Below are 21,391 nucleotides of genomic sequence, written 5' to 3' on the forward strand. Positions count from 1 at the left end.
ACACCTGAACGCGATTTCGTTGTACAGTTGCCCAATGACAAACATAGCATTTACCTTACCTAACGCTGTGTGGAAAAGAGATGCCTGGAGAGACACAAGCTTTATAGTTTTTTACATTTTTTACCCTGATGTAAAAAGTAAAATCTCTATACATCTACAATTTTCAAACCAAGCTTTGACATGTGGTTGTTAGGTCGAAAACAGACAAACATATGAATCTTTCCAAATTGATTTCTGAAAAGGTTTGTCAGCGTAACCAGCTTGCTAACTCTGTGAGGTACCATTGTCATGCATAAACTTTGTTGCTTGGATTCGTTGGTGGTGGAGATGGTGTCAGGGAAGGGTTGTGTATCCATAATAACAGGATGACGAAGAGAGTGCATTCATTTGAGGGGACTTGAGAAATAATTGGGTAAGAGGCAAAGGTAGCAGGTTGGGATTGTTTGGTGACATTGGGTCAGATCTTCCGGCTGGCGTAAGGACAGCGCTGTTCCAAAAGCGACGGTCATCTTGCATGTGCGCAGCTGTAACGCTTTGTGACTGATCCACCGGCGAGAGGGCAGCACTAATATGAAAAAGAAGAGGTCGCCTGAGGCATGGTTTATTACTCCTCTCCTATGGCAGCCTCACATTCTTTCCTCATTTATATCGTGCTGTCTTCATCTTCTTCCTTTAGCATCATAGGCTTTTATAAGCTCTATCAAGTTAAAATAAACACTTTATTTTTCCCACCATGAGTTAAACACTGTCCGTCCGTGTCCAGTGTCCTGAGAACATAATTTGTCCACTATTAAGGGTTTTGCATAACCTTTAATAGTGGAAAGATTGGCTGGGTTAAGGTTAGGGTTTGGATTAAAAGGAGGGATCTGAGCTGCACGTTTTCTTTCTCAATTCTAGAAGTACCGAAGTTTTTACGGTACTGCTTTTCCCCAAAAAGGGAAAAGGGAGAAACAAGGACCCGCTTGATTACACACTCGATTAGCTTAACTTTATAATTTGTCCAAACTCCAGAACATGCTAATTGTTCTGGCTGTTACGTTTTAGGAGTATAGGGTTCAATTCCTGCAACTGGCTTCACCCTAAATGTCTTACGGAAATAAAGCCTTGGATTTAATTGATGAGTTTGAGTTTCTGAGTGGGGTTTGCATGTTGTAGTAGTTGTTGTTGTGTAGGTTTTCACCCAATGCTCCTAACCTCAGGTTTTGTTGACATTCACACGCTGAAATGACCTGGTGCAATTGTCCCGTCGCAGCAGATTCACTCCCGTGTTTGTGTGTCACCCACTTCTGATCAGGAATGCTCTGCAGCACAACATCCTCCATCATACGCCTGGCTCAGCTCAACACTGTATCTTACATAAACACGGAGAGGACATGCTGACTGGAGAGACGAGAGACAGGAGGACACATGAGTTCACAGACACACGTCGCATCACCTCACAAACGATTATTTCAAGGTAATGTGTTACCATAAAGTTTATATATAGCGGGGCGCCACAGATTTAACTTGAACATTCATCACAACTCTCCCAAAGAACTTAATCATTTCAAAAATTGGTCCTTACAAGATATTTCAAGCACATAAATGATCAGACATCGTGGCACAGGCTCTTAAGAGAAGGCGCTCAGTTAAGGCCGGGGTTAAGAAGGTACAGTGGGAGGAAAAAGTAAGTGCACCATTTGGAATTTCTCACATTTTTGCCTCAGTTGGTCATAAAATGTTCACAACGATCAGGATGAATCTTGGACCATTCCTCTTTACAAAACTGCTGCAGTTCAGTCAGATTCAGGCGGTGTACTTACTTATTCCAAGCTGTCCTGTGAATGTTTACATGTTATGGCCAATAAAAACATGATCAAATGTAAATGTTTGGGTGGTATTAGTTTAAGCAGACACTGTTTAATCATTCTTGTGATTTTAGTAAAGATCAGACCACATTTAGTGACCATTTTGAGAAATGAGAAATTCCAAACAGTGTACTCACTTTTTCCTCCCACTGTATGGTGAGCATTATGGCAAACAATGTATTACACAATTTTCTTTGAACCTGAGTTCCAATTTAGATTGATCACGATGCACCTCTTTATGTTGTGTTTTAAAGGTGCATAAAGCTATCTGCTGTTTCGGAACGTTAACTTTTCATTGGGATTCGTTTAATATGCCTATAACCCACTCAAATCATCTGACAATATTGAGTGGGTTGGGTAAAGTGTCTGAGTTAGTGCATAGAGCTGCATTACATAGAGTGACAAATGAATCACAGATGAAAGAATATCACTCAGAGATCAAATCATTATCTGGTATTTGTCATCATATTTTCCAGCCCTGGGCGAAGTCTTATTCATCACCCTCTCCTAGTAACAATCAAGTGCAAACAGTATAGTTCTCTGGCCAGAGCCAATCTCTGAGGAGATGTTCATTTGTCCCGCTGCACTGTTATATCGCAATTCAACGCTTATCTTCAGCTCCAAGGAGGATTGTGGTGAGGTTTTTCCAATTGGATAAGAGCAGTGTTTTTAACTGATGCTTTCATGTGTTCTTAGCAACAGCGCTTTTTGATCGTTTCATGTCAGTTCCTCCCATCCTTGTGAACCAGAATTTACATTGGAAAAGAATACTCAAGGAAGAAATTACATAGAATTACTTGAATTAAGAAGTGGAATCTTAAATTTGAGTAAGTTTGGTCAAGTCCGAGATAAGATAATAAGAACATATTATTGCCAATGGAACAAGGACATTTTTTTCTTAACTCAGATTGTGTATGAATAAAAAAGAAGCAATTTTAAATGTAAACGTTTATTTGCCGTCCCCTGACATTTTTATCAAAATTGAGTTATTCACATTTTCTTGTTCCTGGACCCGTTCCGTACACTATATACAATTTTTGTAGAGTATGTTTTTACGAGTAAAAACATATTGCCCATTTCCATTATGTTCTATGATGGATCAACACATTAAACCTCAGTGTCTCAGAACTACTCAGAACGCAGATAGAACCTTATATTTCTAAGGAGACATTGTCTGATTTCAAATGGGATCTATGCTTGTTCCATTGGCATTAGCATTTTGATCTGATCTTAAATTAGTTCAAACCGACTCAAATTCAACATAAAGTGCCTTAATTCAAGCGATTGTAAGTCATTTACCTCATAAAATATTGTATTTTTTCCCTGTGCATTAAGAGTTGGATCATTCATCCACTAATAGGGAGTGTGAGCTGGGATGATCCCATCGTGAGACAGGTTAGCTTTACCCCACTGATGACGCCTTGTTGTTGCAGAAGTAATACATGTGCATGTGAGTAAATGTACTCTGGTCATTCGAATGGAGAATCTGCTACAAATCAACATGTTTCCAGTAAATAAACTCGACAAAAACAGTTGCCAATCACTTGCGTTTTATTTCCATATACACACGCCAGTTCAACACTCATACAGTTATAAATATCTTAAATAAATTAGACAATAAATACACCTATCTTCAGACATTGCTTTCAACAGCCACTAATTCATCATACAGCATAGAATAATGGCATCGGAGCGAGGCACGCAGGTCTCCCGTGTCCTGTTTTGGCTCCTTGGGGACAGATGGACGGAGTGGACACAGTCAGAATGTCCCGTGGCTAATTACTGAGGAATTAAGATACCATTGTTTTCTGTGGCACGCTGCGGGTCATTCAAACCTGCTGGCTTATCTTCAACCAAAACAGCAAACAATAACACTGCACAATGGGCTACTGTAGCTGGAATGTGATCTTTGAAAGAAAGAAGAAAAAATATTGGACGAGATTTTACACAAGTTTATAAAAAGACTCTTGAAGGAACTATAGATTGCGTTCACGTGACATCAGAACATTCTAAAGAGACAATACTTGGGTATGCAATCTGAGTTTAGTTGATCCTTTTCAAAATAATTGGCTGCTCCCTCGGGGTTAGGGGTACTTTGAGTAGAAATGGAAAACTCCAGGGGTTAGCGAGACAAGTTTGGGAACCACTGCTGTTATTAGTATAAAAAAGTGGCGACATTATACAATCACACTGGTTGAAGGTGAAAGGACTTCTAAGACATCAAAAAAGATGGGGGACTAAAATCCCTAATAAACATTTCTCTAACAAACATTGAATGACCCATGGACTTATAGAGGACCCTAACGCGACCTACAGGTATGCTGAAGAAGCTGCCTTTTTTCAAGTACGACCTGATTACCGACAAGCCCAAATATCAAGCAGAACAACGTGCTCTGATACAGAGAAATAATCGACCCATACAACTGAGTGCTCCATTACTTGATTCTTCACGTCGGACGCCCACCTGACCCCTGCGCCTTCAAAGTGAGATTTCAACTAGTTACCGACAGGTGGATGGGCATCTAATACACAGTTCAATGTAGTTTATAATACATACACATATATATGGATTAAAATAAAACAGTTTTCTGTAATTCTGTTGGCACGTGTCAGGTGTCCATGAATTTACAGCCATAGAAAAAAAGGGATGGCTTGGTATGTCTCCCATGAAATGCTCAGGAACAATGTCCACTCCACAGCTCCTTGTCCTTTAACGATTCTGCCTTGCTCAGGTTTGTGCCTCGGAACCCTTTGTTGCGTTCCACAAAACCTCGTAGCCAGCGTTTTGGCAGATGGACATTTTCGATCCATGAATTGTGTCTTACTGCGGCAAGCCCTTTATCTTATCGTTGAATTCTTCTGCGGTTGGAACTTGGTGCGGTGCTCCTTTGAGGGAATTCTCTTGGAGTTGGACTTCACCACAGACCTGTCGAATGGAAACGTGAAAACTGGTAAGACCCATGTTGTAAATGCTACAAAACAAATGAAAAACGATTTGAGAATGGCTGTTTTGAGGGTGTACAAGCCATTCAAGAACTAGTTCTCCCACCACGGTTTGGAGAGTCTACTTTTTACTTGATGGTGGCTCAAAGTGAAGCGCCAATTCATGTGTTGTGCATTGAAGTTGACTTGTGGAATATTTCAGTATGTCTCTGCAGCAGTCCATACTGATTTATTGATTTATCTTTCAGTCAGGGACAATGGAGTCCCACACAGTAGTTACAAAACAGCGTCTGCAGTTGATGCGATTCACGTTGATGCTTATGCTGCTTCACAAATTCTGTCCCTGATTGGGTTTCTCTCTTCTCTCTGTGGGCAGTATATCATCTACAAGATAATATCGAAATTGCTGTTTGGAAGATATGCAAATGTGAAACATCAAGTTGATCCCCGATGTCAAAAAATGTGGTGGGAAATAGGGAAAGTTTAGATGTTTGCCAGTGCACTTTTGCCTATTTCTGATGAATATCGCTTCATTATATCATTATCGAAAAGGTCCTCAAAAATATTGAGATATCGCCCAGCCCTACTCTGGTCTCTATATATTCATCTACACAATTAACTTAATCCCCTCACATTCCTCCACCCTCACACACACGTCTTTGACTTCCTGTATCTCGTGCACGCTCCTCACCTGAGAGACTGCAGGAGATTGTTGCTCGTAGATTTCTGATCCATCTTGATTGCTTCCGTTTTGGCATTTTCTGAGCTGTAGGCAGGAAAACCGCATTAGAAAATGTTTTGAGGGATTACGCATCGTTGGAGGTTGTTTATTTCGCTTCAGATCGTTTAGGTCATGCCAAAAGTATAGTACGGACAGGAATGCAGGCATCGTGGTGATAAGATCTCGACAGTGACTTATTTGTACTATGACGGTAAAGTCTCAACATGCTTTCCACTCTAATAATAGCAAAGAGTCTCATACTTTGAAGAAATGCGGGCTGTTACCTGTACAATGACTATACCCCCTATACGTGTTATCAGATTTGTACTATGATTTGTCAAAGTGGGGAGAGTTGCCATAGTCACACAAGAGATTTCTTCAGAAGGTGAAATACACTTCAGTAAATGTGACTAACGTCTATACCCACATCATGCGATTCTACATAAACATGGAACGGAGAGACTTAACATGCATGGCTGACAGTGGAATGACAACTACAGTGGATACTTTGATGGTGATATTACAAAGAGGAGGAAGCGCTTACCTCTTATGGCAGAACGTGTTGCAGGCTGGGTCGTACGGGTCGGCACACTGGCATCGTTGTGCGGAGCGGCGCCGGCGAGACGAGGGATTTCCCAGACCGTACGGCAAGAGTTTACTGTCAAACGGAAAGAGAGGCTTCTTAGAAAGGCGATACAAAGTAGGCAACAGAGGTTTAAAAATAGTCCAGATTGCTATCAAGCGCAAGAAAACAAAAACGTTTTCCCCCATTATAATCTCATTCCTTCATTATTGATCGCTTGAATTTATGACGTGATGTGGTTCCCTACAACTGCAAAGTTTAATATAAAGTATTTTGGAAATCCTTTTGAGCTGGTAGATAATCCTAATGTCTAAACCTACAATGCTCTACAGAAGTTGGTGTATCTTAATGGTCTACTATAGTAGTTACAGTTGACAAGAAAGAGGCTCGACTACCAGACTTTCGGTTTGTAAATGAAATATTATCACCCACAACAACCTAAAATATTTTTCACAAGGTAAATACTACAGCTCGGTACTCCCTATATCTACAGAGACACAAAACATGACACTCCTCCTCCTGACAATGTCCTATTCAAGTATGGGTCAAATGCAGAAAACAAAGACAGGGATAGTGGGCAACCTTGCCTAACCTCATGTTTTTTTAGTATGCAACATCTTCTTTAATGTAGTACACTCATTTTTCTTCATTGATTTGTGTAAACATAATAGGTTTAGTTTGGAAAGCCAGCGCACTCACCCTGGCGAGTTCACCCAGATAATATCCAGGTGGCAGAAGTAGATGCACTCCTCATCCGCCCAGTCATTGCAGGAGCAGCGCTTGACCCGCACATGATGTTGAGGCAAATTCTCGCCGGACGACCCACTTTGGCTTGATAAGGGCATCCCGCAACCTGCACATGAAGACAAAAACAAAACATAAGTTAGAAAAAAAAAAATAACACCAAGTAATCCAATTCATCAAGTATGATATGTATGATGTGTTGATTGATGCAGGAAACTTGATCAAATATTTTATCCTGATGCTGTTTCAATGGAAATGATTAAGCCGGCAATAAAAGTGTTGATGATTTATCTAATGTAAATATTCCCTTGAAGCATTAGGTCAGCATTATTTAAAAACAGGGAGGTCAGAAGTGCTCAGCTAAACGGTGCCCATTGTGCCCAGTGCTATGAAAAATAACACACACATTTGAACTCTTGAACAAATCCAAAACAATACATTAGGCTAATCCTCAATGTAGGTGATTTGATCTGTAAATGGCACTGCGGTCGCGCACTGCTCCTGACAGGTTGCCCCAGCGGCACTGAAGGAAATCAAACACCGTGGACACATTTCCCATAAGATGGACAGGAATACCAAAAGATTTGAGTGATTTGGATGAATGCCAGAGAATCGTTTCAGCACTGTGGTTTTAGAAAAAGCAAACAAAACAGATTCATACATGAAAAGCAATTAACATAATCAGTCGGCTTTGCCATTTTGAAATTGCCAATCTTGTCTGCCTACTACATTACTGGTGCCTTTCGGTTGTGCTTTTGAATGTGATATCATGAAAACAGCTTTACTAGATTGCAACAACAGATTATTGTAAGAAGTAGACAGAATGAATAATATCATGTACTCACCTTCATGCAGAGCCACAATGATGATAACCACTACGGGAATTGCCTTGCAGATAAAAAAAGCCATCTTCACAAGTTTTAGCTTTTTTTTTTAAAGTGCAAAATTATTAAAAAGTTTTACAAAAATATATATATTCTTTAGAAAAGCCCTTTGGATGTGAGTAGTTTGAAGCGACAGGTGCTTTGTGTTGGTGCCCCGGGACAGTGTGGCTCTTATAGCCCTGTGCCCTGACATCACTGTGTGGGGCCCTCCCTCTGTGTCTGAGAGAGAGGCTGATTACACAATAACAAGAAATGAGCCTATAGTCCAACCTGCACAAGACCGGGAGCAGGTGAGTGCCCCCTACAGGCCGGAAAAGTACAGTGAGTCAGCTCTGAGGAATGGCCCCCATGAAACTGAGATGGAATTCCTATCAAATTCCTTTGTAAGTTGTAAATGATAGCGGCGCTAGAATAGATGCTGGCTTTAATCCAGGAGGACTTTTAACATTACAGAGCTCAGGGTTGTGTCGTCAAAACTGATTTTGGGGAGACTCCTGATGCATTCAGCAATAAAAAAAATACATAAATAAATCAATGTCCCTAAATAAATATCCCACTGTGAGCTCTATTGAAAGGCTGCTGAATTGCTAACCAATTTCCCTAAGAATCTGAACCATATAAATCAAAGGTTTATGTTAATTCCACGTGGCATAATGTGCAAGTCCTTGTCCCAAAAATTAAATTTAGGTTATATGATCATCCTTTAGTTCTAGTGGATTTTTGCTTATTGTCTGTTGTCAAAAAGGACCTATATGATGCCCAACTTCTGCTTTGTTTCATTCATGCATGTTTTAGGAGTCCTGTGTCTGCATATTCAGTCCGTCTCCTCAAGAGTTCCAAAACATGAGGTTACTAGGCTTATAATTTCAGTGCCCAAATAGCCTTCCCTACAAAAATCAATTCTCCCTAACAGCCCCATGCACTTCCAAACTTTCTCAAATTCCCTTTCATTTTCAACATAAAAAAAGATCACAGCTTAGGCTATATCTCCAGTGTTGTAACTACTAGCAGCTGCTAATTGTAACATATTACATAACAATTACTAGTTTATAATAGGACCTTAATCTCTTAATATGTCAATTTAAGGTGTTAAATATACAATTACAAAAATAGGAAAGCAGGAAACTCTCTCCTGATCTCATCTCAGCGTGTGACAACCAATTACTGTAAATGTCTCCAACCAAAGACATTAAATAGTCCGAATGCTTCTGCGCAAACAACACAAAAGATATTTATCGTTCTATCTGTCCTTGTCATCTTACAGTAAAGATGAGATCAGAAGAATTTATGTTTTGAGAGAGGTCCTTATAAGGAGAAGCTGTTTCTTTCAGAAGATGTCTGGCTCGTAACTTATTCAGGTCACTTATTAACACGACGGGTTCATAGGCTCCCGCCAGTGTGGACAATTTTGAGCTTCTATCATTAAGAGTAAGTTTTGTCGGTGAAGGATCAGATTAGGAAGTGTTACAATGATCAGCAAACACTAACTGGTCTGTGAACTTAGCTCAAGATTGTTTATCTTCATCAAAATTATGATTCACAGATTAATGGAATGACACTGATAGACTGAGACTTACGGTATCTCCAATACTAGCAAAAGTTGTACCCAAAATATTTCCAATTCTCAGCCTTGTGTAAAATCAACCTCTTTAAAGTCAAGGTCATCTACAGTTGGGTTTATTTCAGATTACAAAATTAAATTAAATTGAGTAGAATTTCAATGTTAATTTAAAAAGAAAGGTTGTTTTAATTAAATTTTGGAGTAAAAGGTTTGATTTTGAGTATGTAGCTTCATTTTGAACACTACACTCTTGAATCAACTTATTTTTTGGTCACTTTATAATAATATTGGCCAGAGGTAGCAGGTCGGCCGACTGGGAGAATAAATGAACGACTCAAGGGGTGCAAGAGACAAAAGAGGATGGGAACCACTTCCATTCCATCCGACATCAGGGGAGGTGACATGAGTTGTTTTTTCCTTCCCAAGGGGATTTCTTTTTGGTTCGTGACCCTGAAAGATACTAAATATCCTGGTCTCAATGATGACCTGGAGTTTTCATCTGTGGCGTTGCATATGGTTATGGTCATTTTTGAATGTGATTTTTGTGTGCGCATTTGTTATTACAGGCTGTTTTTGTCGGTAAAGGTGTGGATGATGGACATATTAATTATAAACTGCATGTCTATATGAATGTACAGTGTGCACTGTGCTCACTGTACATTCATATAAAGGGCAAGTGGATCAGTCATTTTATCACTTATAACTGGGGTACCTTGCTTTTTGTTGTTGCAGAGAAAATGTACTTTTTTTCACCTCAGAACACGTTGTAAACACAGCAAAACACAGACCTTGTTGCAAAGTCTGAGTTTTATTGAGTGATGGTGTTACGGATGGGGATTTTCAGCCCCGTGGCACCTTTATTTCTGTTCAGCATATCTGTTTTGTTTTAATATATGCGAAACCGCTTGGCGAGGCCCGCCGTATGATTGGTCCGCTCCTGTTCCGCCGGCTCGTCACGGATTGGACAACCGACACCACGGCGGACCAATCCACAGACCAGGCTCGTCAACCGGCTTGCCAATCGGAATCAGCACCTGGAAGGCCACTCCCGATAAAGCAAAGGACTTTCGCCTTGTTCGAGGCGGCTGGGAGTTGAGCAACCCAGTTCGCCTTAGCGTCGTTATGTTCTGTCACTATGGCTAGCCGAAATTTGTTAGTGACTTGTTTGTTTCAGTTCAGACGCTTCGTTTAGTATTAGTTCCTTAAGTTGTGTTATTGTGTTTTAGAAACTAATTTGAATATTTGTTTGAATCTTTGTTGGCTAACTTTTCTAAGTAGTTGTTATGTTGTTCGTTTTCGTTAGTGTTATTTTTGTTTTACCCGTTGGGCCTCCTTTTGTTCCCTTATTCCTTATTTTTGTAATATTAAAATCTGCAGTTTTAGTAATTCCATCTACTGTGTTCCTTCCTTTGTACCCTAGAACAAAGAGGTCGTAACAGATGGAAGATAAAGTAAAGTGTGCTTTATTTGTCATTGTACAAGCATACAACGAAATTGTGTTCAGGTGTTTGTCCTGAGCCGTTGAGACTGAGTCGCGCCGCCACTGTGGGCCAACCTGACCGGCATGTTTTTGGAGGTCGGGGAAACGGTAGCACCCGGAGGAAACGTGTTTGGCTGCCTTCAGTCCTCCTCTGAAGCGGTGCATCGCCTCCTGGGTTTGTTCCTGTTTCAGAGCGTGGCGTCCTGCACTGGTCAGCTCCTTCACCTCCTCCTTCCTCTTCCTCTGTCTGCGCAGCTCCCTTCGCTCCACAACAGTCTTTCACCATATTCTGGGAAGAGCTCAGCAGTTAATCTGTTTTATTCTCCAGTGAATGAACATTAGCCAGAAAAAATAGTTTGGTCAGAAGGCATGTGTGGCTTATATATAACATATTTGCCGTTACATAAGTGTGGGGAATAACAGGCTTAAAAAGTACGACATTGTACCAGGGGCGGACTGGCCATATGTCCATTCTGGAAGAGCACAGAAGGGCCACTGGCTCTAGGGCCACCGGTCCCGCCTCAACTCAACAAATCTAAAAGCTAAAAAGAAAAGCATCAAAATAGCGAGAAAAAGAGGATGAAAAGTCAACAAAAACATGAGAAAAACACAGACAAAAAAACCCCTACAAAAACGGGAGAAAAACACAACAAAAAATGATAGAAAAAATCATTAAAAAAACAACAAAAATGTGGCGACGTGACGAAAAGTTTCCATCACTTTTGTAGGTCTTAGCTTTCAAATGAGGCGTTACGTTGTTGATCTCCAGTCGAGAAGCTTTTAGATTTGGGTAAAGCCCAGTATAAAAAAACATAAAAGGAATTCCGTGGAGTATGGTGTACCACAAGGTTCAATTTTGGGACCAATATTATTTATTATTTATATTAATGATTTTGCTTCTGTTTCTACGACCACCTTTCCCGTTCTTTTTCCTGATGATACCAATCAAAAAAATAATAATAAAAAGCCAAACTGGGGAAAATGCACTCGTTAATGTTAGGGCGGGTGGTAAGAGGTTAAAATATGTACTTGTGGAAGTGCACAATTACGCTTATTTGGGCCAGGCTGGTCAGAGTCCAGGGCTGTTTTCAGTCCCAGTCCACCCCTGCATTGTACACATTTGCCTCTTGTAGGGCAACTCGAATGGGGTCTTTTTCCTTGTGTTTTCATAAGTCAGTGTCATTGACAGTACAGCTGCATACTGCCACCTAATGTTCATCATAAAGCTTTTAAATGGGAGCCAATTTAAATTTTATTTTCTTAACCGTCTCAGGTAAATAACAGACCCTCAAAACCTCTATTCTAGTACTTAATACTTGTACTACCAGAAATGGTACTGAAGAGCAATATAGACGCCCTGCCCATCTTTGTCTCTTTCCAAACCATGACATCTTTCAAACTACGTCACTACTGTGCTGATAGATACTTGCCTTTGGGACTGACACACGCAGGGAGGTCAAAGGTTAAACTTTTGTGTTGATTTCTTTCCAGTGGCGTCTTTGCGGTGGCACATGTGGAGGCGGCAGGGGAAGAGACGAGCAGTGGCATCTCTTTACTCCTCCCGCCCCACCGCCTCTCAGTGATGATAAACTAACACGCCGGGGTCAAAACCGGCTGTCAGCAGCACCCCCAGCAGGAAGCTGAGGTCACTGCACTGTCAGCCCACACACTTCCATGGACTGACGTTATCTCCGCACGGGCTAATACTGGCTGATACCTGACAACTGAGAGACAGGCCAGTGACATGAATGATCATTTGGGGAAACTAATATCAACGGATGCAATTTTCCAAGAGACAAAATCATGCAACATCCTTTTTTGGGCGTAGATCCTTCGTCTGAAACTATGATTAGTTTTTTTGCTTCAGTTTTGAGTAATATTTGGTTGTTCCTTGTACAGCTGAAGCTTTTGTTGCATATTAGAGAGAACACAAATCTCTATTCCGCATGGTCAAAGTACAAAATACATCACCATTGATTTACAAGCATGCCGTTAGCTGAAGGTGAAGGTCATTTCCACCACTCCCTGGGTGATCCAGGCCGATTCGAGTCTGGTATTTTCTTTACATGGACCTTATTTTAGATTTTAACCTCTTGACCTGTTATTTTGGCATTTCTCTAATGTGGCTGTATCCAAACCCAGAAGCTTATTGAAAAAAGTGTCAAAATAGCAAAAAAAAAAAAAAAAGCCTGAGACGATATGATGAAAATGCAGCAAAAGAGCAACAAAAATGTGTGTGGAAAACGCAACAAAAACGTCACAAAAGAGCAACAAAAAAGTGGCAAAAATATGATGAAAAGTGACGAAAATGTGTGAGAGAAGCGCAACAAAAATGGCACAAAAGAACAACAAAAAAGTGGCAAAAATATGATAAAAAGTGATAAAAAGTGATGAAAAAGCGTGAGAGAAATGCAACAAAAACGCCACAAAAGAGCAACAAAAAAGTGACAAAAATATGATGAAAAGTGACAAAAAAGTGATGAAAATGTGTGAGAGAAACGCAACAAAAACGCCACAAAAGAGCAACAAAAAAGTGACAAAAATATGATGAAAAGTGACAAAAAAGTGACGAAAATGTGTGAGAGAAACGCAACAAAAACGCCACAAAAGAGCAACAAAAAAGTGACAAAAATATGATGAAAAAGTGACAAACGCAGCAAAAGGGCGACAAAAAAGTGATAAGAAAAAAGCGACGAAAATGTGGCAGAGATGTGACAAAAACTAACAAAAGCAGTTATGGAAAAAGTGACGACAACACGGCAAAAACGTGAGGAAAAATATTAATTTAAATGAGTTTTGTAGGTCTTCACTTTCAAATGAGGCGTACCGGAGAAACTTGGTTAAGGCGGGGGTTACGAGGTTAAAAAAAAAAGTGAAACTGAGTAGAATTTCAATATTCATTTAAAAGGAAATTCAGACTTGATTATGTTTTTCAGTAAAGATCTGATTTTTAAGTTTAGTTGGTCACTTTATTGGAAAGATCCTCGAGGTAGGGGGTACTCGGAGTGTTAAAGAACGACGCAAGGGGTACGCATGGCAAAAAGGGTTGGGGACCACTGATCAACAGCTTGTGCCCCTTTGTTAAATCTTGCACTTTAATATGCAATTACACTCCCACGGAACCTTGCGGGCTGTAGTTTAAAGTGCTACCTTTTATGGATGGGGAACCGGTGAAAGCAGATGTAAATATGACACAAAAACAAGAACACCAACAAGAAATAGTCTGTTATGAAGAGACACAATAATGCCAAACTTTTCTAAAAAAAACAATCTTAATATTATCTTGCTGCAATTCATCATTTTGTTCTTGGATTTTTCTTTTCTCCTTATACGGTTCTTCAATAACAATAATTCAAAGAGTCACGGTTGCATTCCAAAACAGGAAAGCGTCCGATTGTTTCGGTCATTGTGGGAGACTTCGAGGAATGCGACTTTATAACGTCCTTCGGAAAGAAAGCGGCGTGATAGAGAGACACCAAAACAAGGAGAGGAAAAAACAGGCTGGGGGCATGTGCGCGCCTAGTACAATGATAAAGGTTTAAAGACTTTACAAGGGGAAATACCATAGTCATATCACCAAGCAGGAGCCCTGGCAAGTGTCCAAGTTTTTGTCCAAAAAAAAAAAAAAAAAAGCAAATATTTGTCCAGTGGGGCAGACCAGACCAGGAGCAATGGACTTTTCCTCCGGTCTGGCTTCCAAGATACAAGCAGCGGAGGGGACAGTTAGTCAGCAGCAGTAATCCGTCTTATCTTCCGGGTGCATTTCCGGATTGAGTAGCTCTGAGCGAGCGAAGAATGTGGGGGGGAGATGACAAACAAATACGGGTATCGTGATGCTAAGGTCACAAAACATTCCATGGGGATGAGGTTCAAAGTGACACAATGACACACTGAATGGCATCAAAGGTTACGCAACAATGGCGCCTGCAAACGCAAAGGGAAGCTGTTGTTTGTTGCTTCAAGGAATGGAGGTCAATCAAATGCAGAAAGATGTTATACTGCTCACACACTCGCTGCTGCCGACTTTTCCAGGTTATTTGTTGGCATACGGCACAAGACCAATACCTCGGGATGACCAGATGATTGATTTTTGTCTGGACTGTCTGTTTTTGAAGCCTTATGTCCAGGTAAGAAAGCCTGTCCTCTACATTTTGCGCACCCTTGCCTCCCCATAGAAAATGTCAATGTATTTTTCCTAAAACCGTTAGCATTTCGCCTCAGTCATCGCAAATTATGAACGATTCAGATTTCGTCAACTCCTCAACCACATTTAAGTTATGTCGAAGACCTTTTGGAAATTTTACTTTAGATAAGAATTAGCGTATACAAGGGTCCTCTTAGCCATCCATCCATCCATCCATCCATCCATCCATCCATCCATCCATCCATCCATCCATCCATCCATCCATCCATCCATCCATCCATCCATCCATCCATCCATCCATCCATCCATCCACTTTCTTCCATCTTTATCCTGGGGCATGTCATGGAGGCAGCAGTCTCAGCAGAGATGCCCAGACTTCTTCCCTCTCCACGCACACCTCCTCCAGCTGTTCTGGAGGGACCCTGAGGCGACTCCAGGCCAGCTCAGAGACAAGGCCCTTCCAGTGTTTCCTGGGTCTTTCCCGGGGGCCTCTTCCCAATAGGACCTCCTGATAGAGGCGACCAGGAGGCCTCCAAAACAGATGCCCGAGCCTCCATGTTTGTCTCGACGTGAAGGAGCAGCAGCTCTACTCCGAGCTCAAACACTGAGGTTCTCGCCCAATCTCTGAGGAAAGCCACCCTGCGAAGGAAACGGTCATTATCCAGATCTCATGACCATAAGGGGAGGGTAGGGACACATATCAACTGGTAAAGCTCTCGGCCTCAATGTTTGATTTTTGTGAGGTCCGATGCACATCCAATGACCACTAAACATTATCCTGTAATATGTTAATCATTGAGAAACCACAGAAATTTTACAAGAAACGGACATGTCATACTGCGCCATACTTTAAAATTGGGATCGGGCTTCACCATTCATTTGTAGGCAGAAAGAACGCTCAATTCAAACAGGTCGGTGAAGCCATTGGCAAACACATTTGCAGGAACAGTCTGAGAACATTTCTGTGATATCTATGTGCCACTCTATCACGAGCACCACTGCTTGACCTGCACTCGATTTTTCGTTGTTGTTCATTTTATCAGCTTGGTTGTTGACAAAACGCGCAGTAATATCCGGAAACCTCATCTCTCTACTTTGCCACCTCCATGTTGTCGAGCTGTCCGTGAACAACCACTTTGAAGATACCCATCACTGTTTTTCATTTCCCACATTTATCTCCCAAGTTTATGGCCGTCTGCAACCATGACAACAACCATATTTACTCTCGCTATCAGATTAGCGCGGAACACGGTGTTTACGCAGGGCTCGGCTTTGCCTCTGTGTTTGGGTACAGGCTTCAACTCACTGCGCATGATGTCATCTTTTTTGTGCCAGTGTTGGAAAGGATTTTTTTTTTTTTTTTTCCCAAGGCTGCTGAAGTCTGCCCCCTAGTGGGCATAGGATGGATGTTCAGAGACCAAGAACAAAGGTTGGAGTGTGGGGTGAGTATTGCCAAATAGATTGATTATAGGTTATAAACTGAAGTTAAAACATTCAGGAGGGCAAGAGCTTTGGGTTGTATTTGGTTGTTGAGAAATAAACACACTGAACCCAAATATTTTCTATTATTGACTTGTTATTGATTGCTCATACAGTCACTTGCCATTATAGGCTCACTGTACAACCTCATTTGTTCATACCTGCATGATTGAACTATTAAAACAAATGAATACAAAAACAAAAAGCTTTTAGCCACAGAATTATGTAGCTTAGAATAGTTAATGTTGAACAAGAATTTACTTCAAAATCAGATGTTAGTCTTTTATGTAATATTGCATTTTGTGCATGCTGTTTTGTACCTGTGGCAGTCCAAAAGGGGGCGATAGTGAGCTTAATAATCCTTGAGAGTTGTTCACAATACCTCATTTAGGGGGTCATTTCTTAAAACATAGACTAAATCGAGAGTGCAAGCTGTAAAATAAAGTAGTATTTTATAATTTACTATTTGAAATGAACCGTTTTACAGTTGTAGGGCCCCAAATCTGATACGTAACAAATACACAATTCGATTCTGTTGCTGATTCACTGTTACATGTGCTACTCGCTTTGCACAATATTATTACTATTTTCTGCAATGTGACGGCATAAAAAGTTAAAACAGTGAAGTTAGGCCAGTGTGCTTCCCCCCGCACAAGTATGTGCTTTTACGATATACAGAAGGACAAAGCAAATTTCCCTCCACTACAAGAAACAAATCCAGTCTTACCTTTGTCCCACTGAAGCTGGTGCTCTTTTCTTTCCATCTTGCCCTTGAAACAGTGCGAGTTGAAACAGCTGGCGGGGCATATGACAGCTCCTGAATATTAATATATTTTTTTTGTGTGTGTGTGTGTGAAATGTGACAGCTGTAATTTAATGTGAAGCCAGTGTAATTACACCACATTAGATCAGAGTTTCCCCACAGGGCTGGGACTCCGGGGTGAGAACACACTCTATTTGGGTCAAAACAAATGTTTTTCTTTTGTCATTTGGAAATGAAGCAGTGGTAGGGGATTGATTGAGTGTGTATAAAAATAGCCCCGGGAGGTGACAACGAAATGAGTTTGCGTCACTGTGGTCAGCCAACAGCCAGAACAGAAGCGTTTACTGTGAAGCACTTTGTGACTTTTTCCCTCTGTAAAAAGTCGGGTTAAAAAGAGGCTGAATATTCTCTAAATAACTCCCAAAATTTACAGAAACTCAGAAATTCTGGGCATTTTCAAAGATTTTAAACATTCCAAATGATGAAATAAACATTATATTTTTGCATTTTAGTGAACTAATACTTCACCATAAAACATTCCTTTTGAGTAACGTCACACCCCAGACCCATAAGCGAAGTGTGAGTCCCCATATAGTCATGTAAAACAACACAAAACATGATCCTCAACATTCCTAAACCTAGATCTCAGATCTTTAATACTTTTTTCTAAGGGTGGGAAAAACTGTAAAGAAAAAGATGATTGGTTGACTGTGATTGGTTAAATTCACCTGTCACTGATCCTGACAGACCAATAGGAGCAGTGGGCGGGGAACAGTAGAGCTGCAGTAGAGCTGCTCAAACAGGACAGACATCAATTATAGAACCATGTCTACAGACTAACAGACTCTTGACCCCCTCCTGAACTAAGTATATTTTCCTTAAGTATGGCATTACCCAAATCTAAAATCTTCTTGAAAAAAAAAAGCATCAAAATAGCAACAAAGACAAGGACGAAATCGCAACAAAAAGCGACAAAAAAAGCAAAAAAAGTGCAGCAAAAAAAAAAAAATGTAAAAAGTGATGACAACGCAGCAACAATACAGGGAAAATTATCCATTTAGATCAGCTTTGTGGGTCATAGCTTTCAAATGAGGTGTAACTCTGGCCTATAGGCTCCAGTCGGGAAGCTTTAAGATTTGGGTAAAGCCAAACTGGAGAAAAAGGCGGGTGGTAAGAGGTTAAACCACTGTCATACTATAGTTTTGCACACATTTAGATGGTCTGAACGTATCAAGGAACCAGTCACCCATTCACTCTCTCATTCATACACCTCTGTACGCAGACACTGGAGGCAAGGTGGGTGAAGAGTCTTGCTCAAGGACACAACAGCAGTGTGCATCTTCAGGAGCTGGGATTCGAACCCACAACCTTACGATCAAGAGACGACCGGCTCTACCATCTGTGCCACTGTCGCCCCAGTGAGTGAATATATCAGCTGGATATGGAATTAATCCATTCCAGTTCCAAAAGCCCTTCTTTGAACTGGCCACACAAAGACTGTCCTCGTCAAACCCAGGCAGGGCCATGATGATTTCTTTCCTGTGACAGATATTTGAGTGTATTACTATTAACTCAGATTCTAATACTGCAGTATCAATCTGTATGTATATAACCTTTAGTAGTGTTAATTCCCTGTTTACATTGGAATATTTAATGCAATGAAAGTTTCTACTTTTCCTCTTTCCCTTTACAGGTTAGCTAAGAGATACTGTAACTCAAGACTAAAACTGCAAACAGTTGCTTTTACTTTTCTCTCAATTTGGCTGCTGCCTTTATAGCGTGATGCTTTTTACGCCTGATGCTCTTCCTGTCACTACTACTAACAATTCTTATCCTTTTTTTGTGCCAAATACAGTATAGTCCCTTCTTATTGAAATGTTCAGCCGAGAATCCCCGCTATACATCCCCGTCTCATATAAAAACACACACATACACGTTTTTAATATAAATCTGTAAAAATGAGATATTTAATGACCGACGTGAAAATGACAGTGATTGTTTTTCATTTATAAAACCATCAACACAAAAATACATGTATCTGGTAACAAACGAACGAAAACGATTAAACAGAAACGTACCAATAGCTGCTGCGCACATGACGACTCCCATTTGCAGTTTGCGGCGACGGGGCTAAAACGCGTAGAAAAAGGTAGGCGATGGTAAACCCTGTTTTCTGCCAAACGCAAAAACGATAACACAACAGAACGACGAGAATGACATAGAAACCACAATCTCCACGTTCAAAAAATTGCACTTTTTCAAATACTGGTGTTTCAGAATAAATATTAACCTTTCGTATATCCATTTCGAGTATACAGTACATGAACACAGCAATAGTATACCAGCGCTGTTCCAAAGAGGGCTAATAATAGCGATTATTTTTTTTATTCTTATTTTTTTTATTTATTTTTTTCATTCCAACTGCTTTTTGCATATAGTACAGGTCAGGAATTGCATAAGAGCACGTAAATAAATTAACACCAATGACATCCAACGAGAGGGTAAAAAAAGATTTACAAAAATGTATACTGCATATCTAACAAAGTGTCTTCATATATTATTTATATACTTACATAATAATTCAGAAGTGCTTTATGTCGTCGCTTCATGTTTTGCACTATCCCTTTATCGTCAACCTCTCATCGGAGGGAGACACATTTTGGCCTCAAGTGCATGTTTTTTAATCCACTTTTTGTTTTTGAGGTGCTTTGGAGCTCACCTCGGTCTTTGAACTGGACACCCGCAGGGTCGCAGAGGAAAGTTCACCTTTCGGGGGGCCGTCTCTGCTGGTCGGGGGCTCAGGCGGGCTGGGTGGCGGGGAGCTGTGAGTGTCGAACAGCGGCGGCTGCGTTTCGTTGAGTTTGCAGGCGGCGATGGTGGTGGTAGTCGCGGCGGGGCGCGTTGCCGAGGAGCCGAACAGCCGGAGGGAGCAGGGCCGGGGTTGGATCATGTGGATGCCCCCGATGGGGATGAGCAGACTGGGGGTAGGGGTGGCCCGCTGGGAGTGCAAAGGGAGGTGGCTGAGCAGGTTGTGGGCTGGCTGGGAGCGACAGGGGTGGGGTGCCATGGAGGGAGCCTGGAAGATACAAGCTACAAATAAAATATGCATCGACGCTTCATAATAAACTGTTAGTGGTTAAAAGATTTGTTTTGTGTTTGACAAGCTTCTTTTAACGCTTTATATAAGTCCATTATTCATCCACTCCTGAGTCGGACTGAACAATAACAATTAAGGCTCCTGTTTTAATTCATGCTCTAGAGTTTTATCATCCAAAAAGAAAAGCTTAAGAACATGAGGATGAAAACGAGTATGAACACGAGGATGAAAACGAGGATGAAAACGCCACAAAACCGCAACAAAAAAGCAACGAAAAAAGCAATGAAACAACAAAAAACTTATGAAAAAGCAACAAAAACATGACAAAAATGCTTAAAAAATGTGAGAAAAACACGGCCACAACATGACTTAAAATTTATGCTCACTTTTGTAAGTCGTAGCTTTCAAATGAGGCATTACATGGTTGCTCTCCAGTTGAGAAGCTTTTAGATGTGGCTATGCTAGTTCCTCTGACCTGAAGTTGTGAGCACCGGTACTTCCTGTCTGTATTCATTTCCCATAGAGATTAGCTCAGACCCGATGGAATAATCATATTTTCTAAAGATTATCTGGTGAAACGTGAGTTCCTGGTAGATGATCATTTACTGTGTATTCAAAACTTGATGAGTTCAGAGGAGACACTTGTGTTCCTAAAGTACGGCTAGTTTATCTTGACGCTAAATGTTAATATGCCATAAAAAATAAATATAAATAAAAATTTTTTTTAAAGTATAGACAAGATGATTGTTTTTGTGCAGATTTTAAGCACTATTTCAACTTTTATAATGCATGAAATTGATATTAGCCTTTAGCTTCAAGACAAACTCATCTGAGCTAATCCTAATACGGACAGGAAGTACTAGCGCCCACAACTTCAGCTCAGAGGAACTAGCGTAGCCACATAGAGCAACGAGCCAATTGTCACCTTTTTGTCGGAGTTTTTGAAGTTATTCAGAAGTTCCAAGCCACAGACAAGAGGAAAAAAGCAGCTGAATAAACAAAATATGAAAGTAAGCCAACAGTAGCCAATGCTAAGCTAACGGTGGCTAACGCGGCACTTTATTTAAAAACCAAAACCTCTGCATTTATTAAGAGGAATAGTCTTGACAAGTAGTCACTGTACAGACGCCAAACCTTGGATGCTA

At 40.7% G+C, this 21,391-nt stretch overlaps 2 protein-coding genes across 6 annotated transcripts in view; both read right to left on the reverse strand.

Moving 5' to 3' along the window:
• Positions 1 to 4,618: 4,618 nt before the first annotated feature.
• On the reverse strand, positions 4,619 to 7,840 carry edn2 (endothelin 2). The gene is made up of 5 exons (XM_079571527.1): positions 7,684 to 7,840; positions 6,794 to 6,947; positions 6,056 to 6,169; positions 5,482 to 5,556; positions 4,619 to 4,773 (listed from the first exon to the last, which is right to left on the reverse strand). Exons 1-5 carry the CDS (start codon positions 7,745 to 7,747, stop codon positions 4,686 to 4,688), a joined length of 495 nt encoding a protein of 164 aa, XP_079427653.1. The 5' UTR covers positions 7,748 to 7,840; the 3' UTR covers positions 4,619 to 4,685.
• Positions 7,841 to 19,069: 11,229 nt separating this feature from the next.
• Positions 19,070 to 21,391, reverse strand: part of hivep3a (HIVEP zinc finger 3a) — a 41,656-nt gene continuing 39,334 nt past the window's right edge. For 4 of the 5 annotated variants that reach the window (XM_079571202.1, XM_079571199.1, XM_079571201.1 and 1 more), the window contains exon 7: positions 19,071 to 20,225. In XM_079571202.1, coding sequence (XP_079427328.1) covers positions 19,830 to 20,225 — 396 coding nt within the window. In that variant the 3' untranslated portion in view covers positions 19,071 to 19,829. Of the gene's footprint in view, positions 20,226 to 21,391 lie in introns of all 5 variants that reach the window. The other variant, XM_079571203.1, reaches the window with a different exon arrangement.

This window comes from Gobius niger (genome assembly GCF_951799975.1).
Source record: "Gobius niger genome assembly, chromosome: 14".
Classification (NCBI taxonomy): domain Eukaryota; kingdom Metazoa; phylum Chordata; class Actinopteri; order Gobiiformes; family Gobiidae; genus Gobius; species Gobius niger.

Coding starts and splice junctions, on each gene's coding strand:
- edn2 (XM_079571527.1), bottom strand. CDS start 7,747: ATGGCTTTTTTTATCTGCAAGGCAATTCCCGTAGTGGTTATCATCATT. Junction 6,170..6,793: donor ATCTGGGTGAACTCGCCAGG/GTGAGTGCGCTG, acceptor TCCGTTTGACAG/TAAACTCTTGCCGTACGGTC. Junction 4,774..5,481: donor AATCTCCTGCAGTCTCTCAG/GTGAGGAGCGTG, acceptor TCCATTCGACAG/GTCTGTGGTGAAGTCCAACT.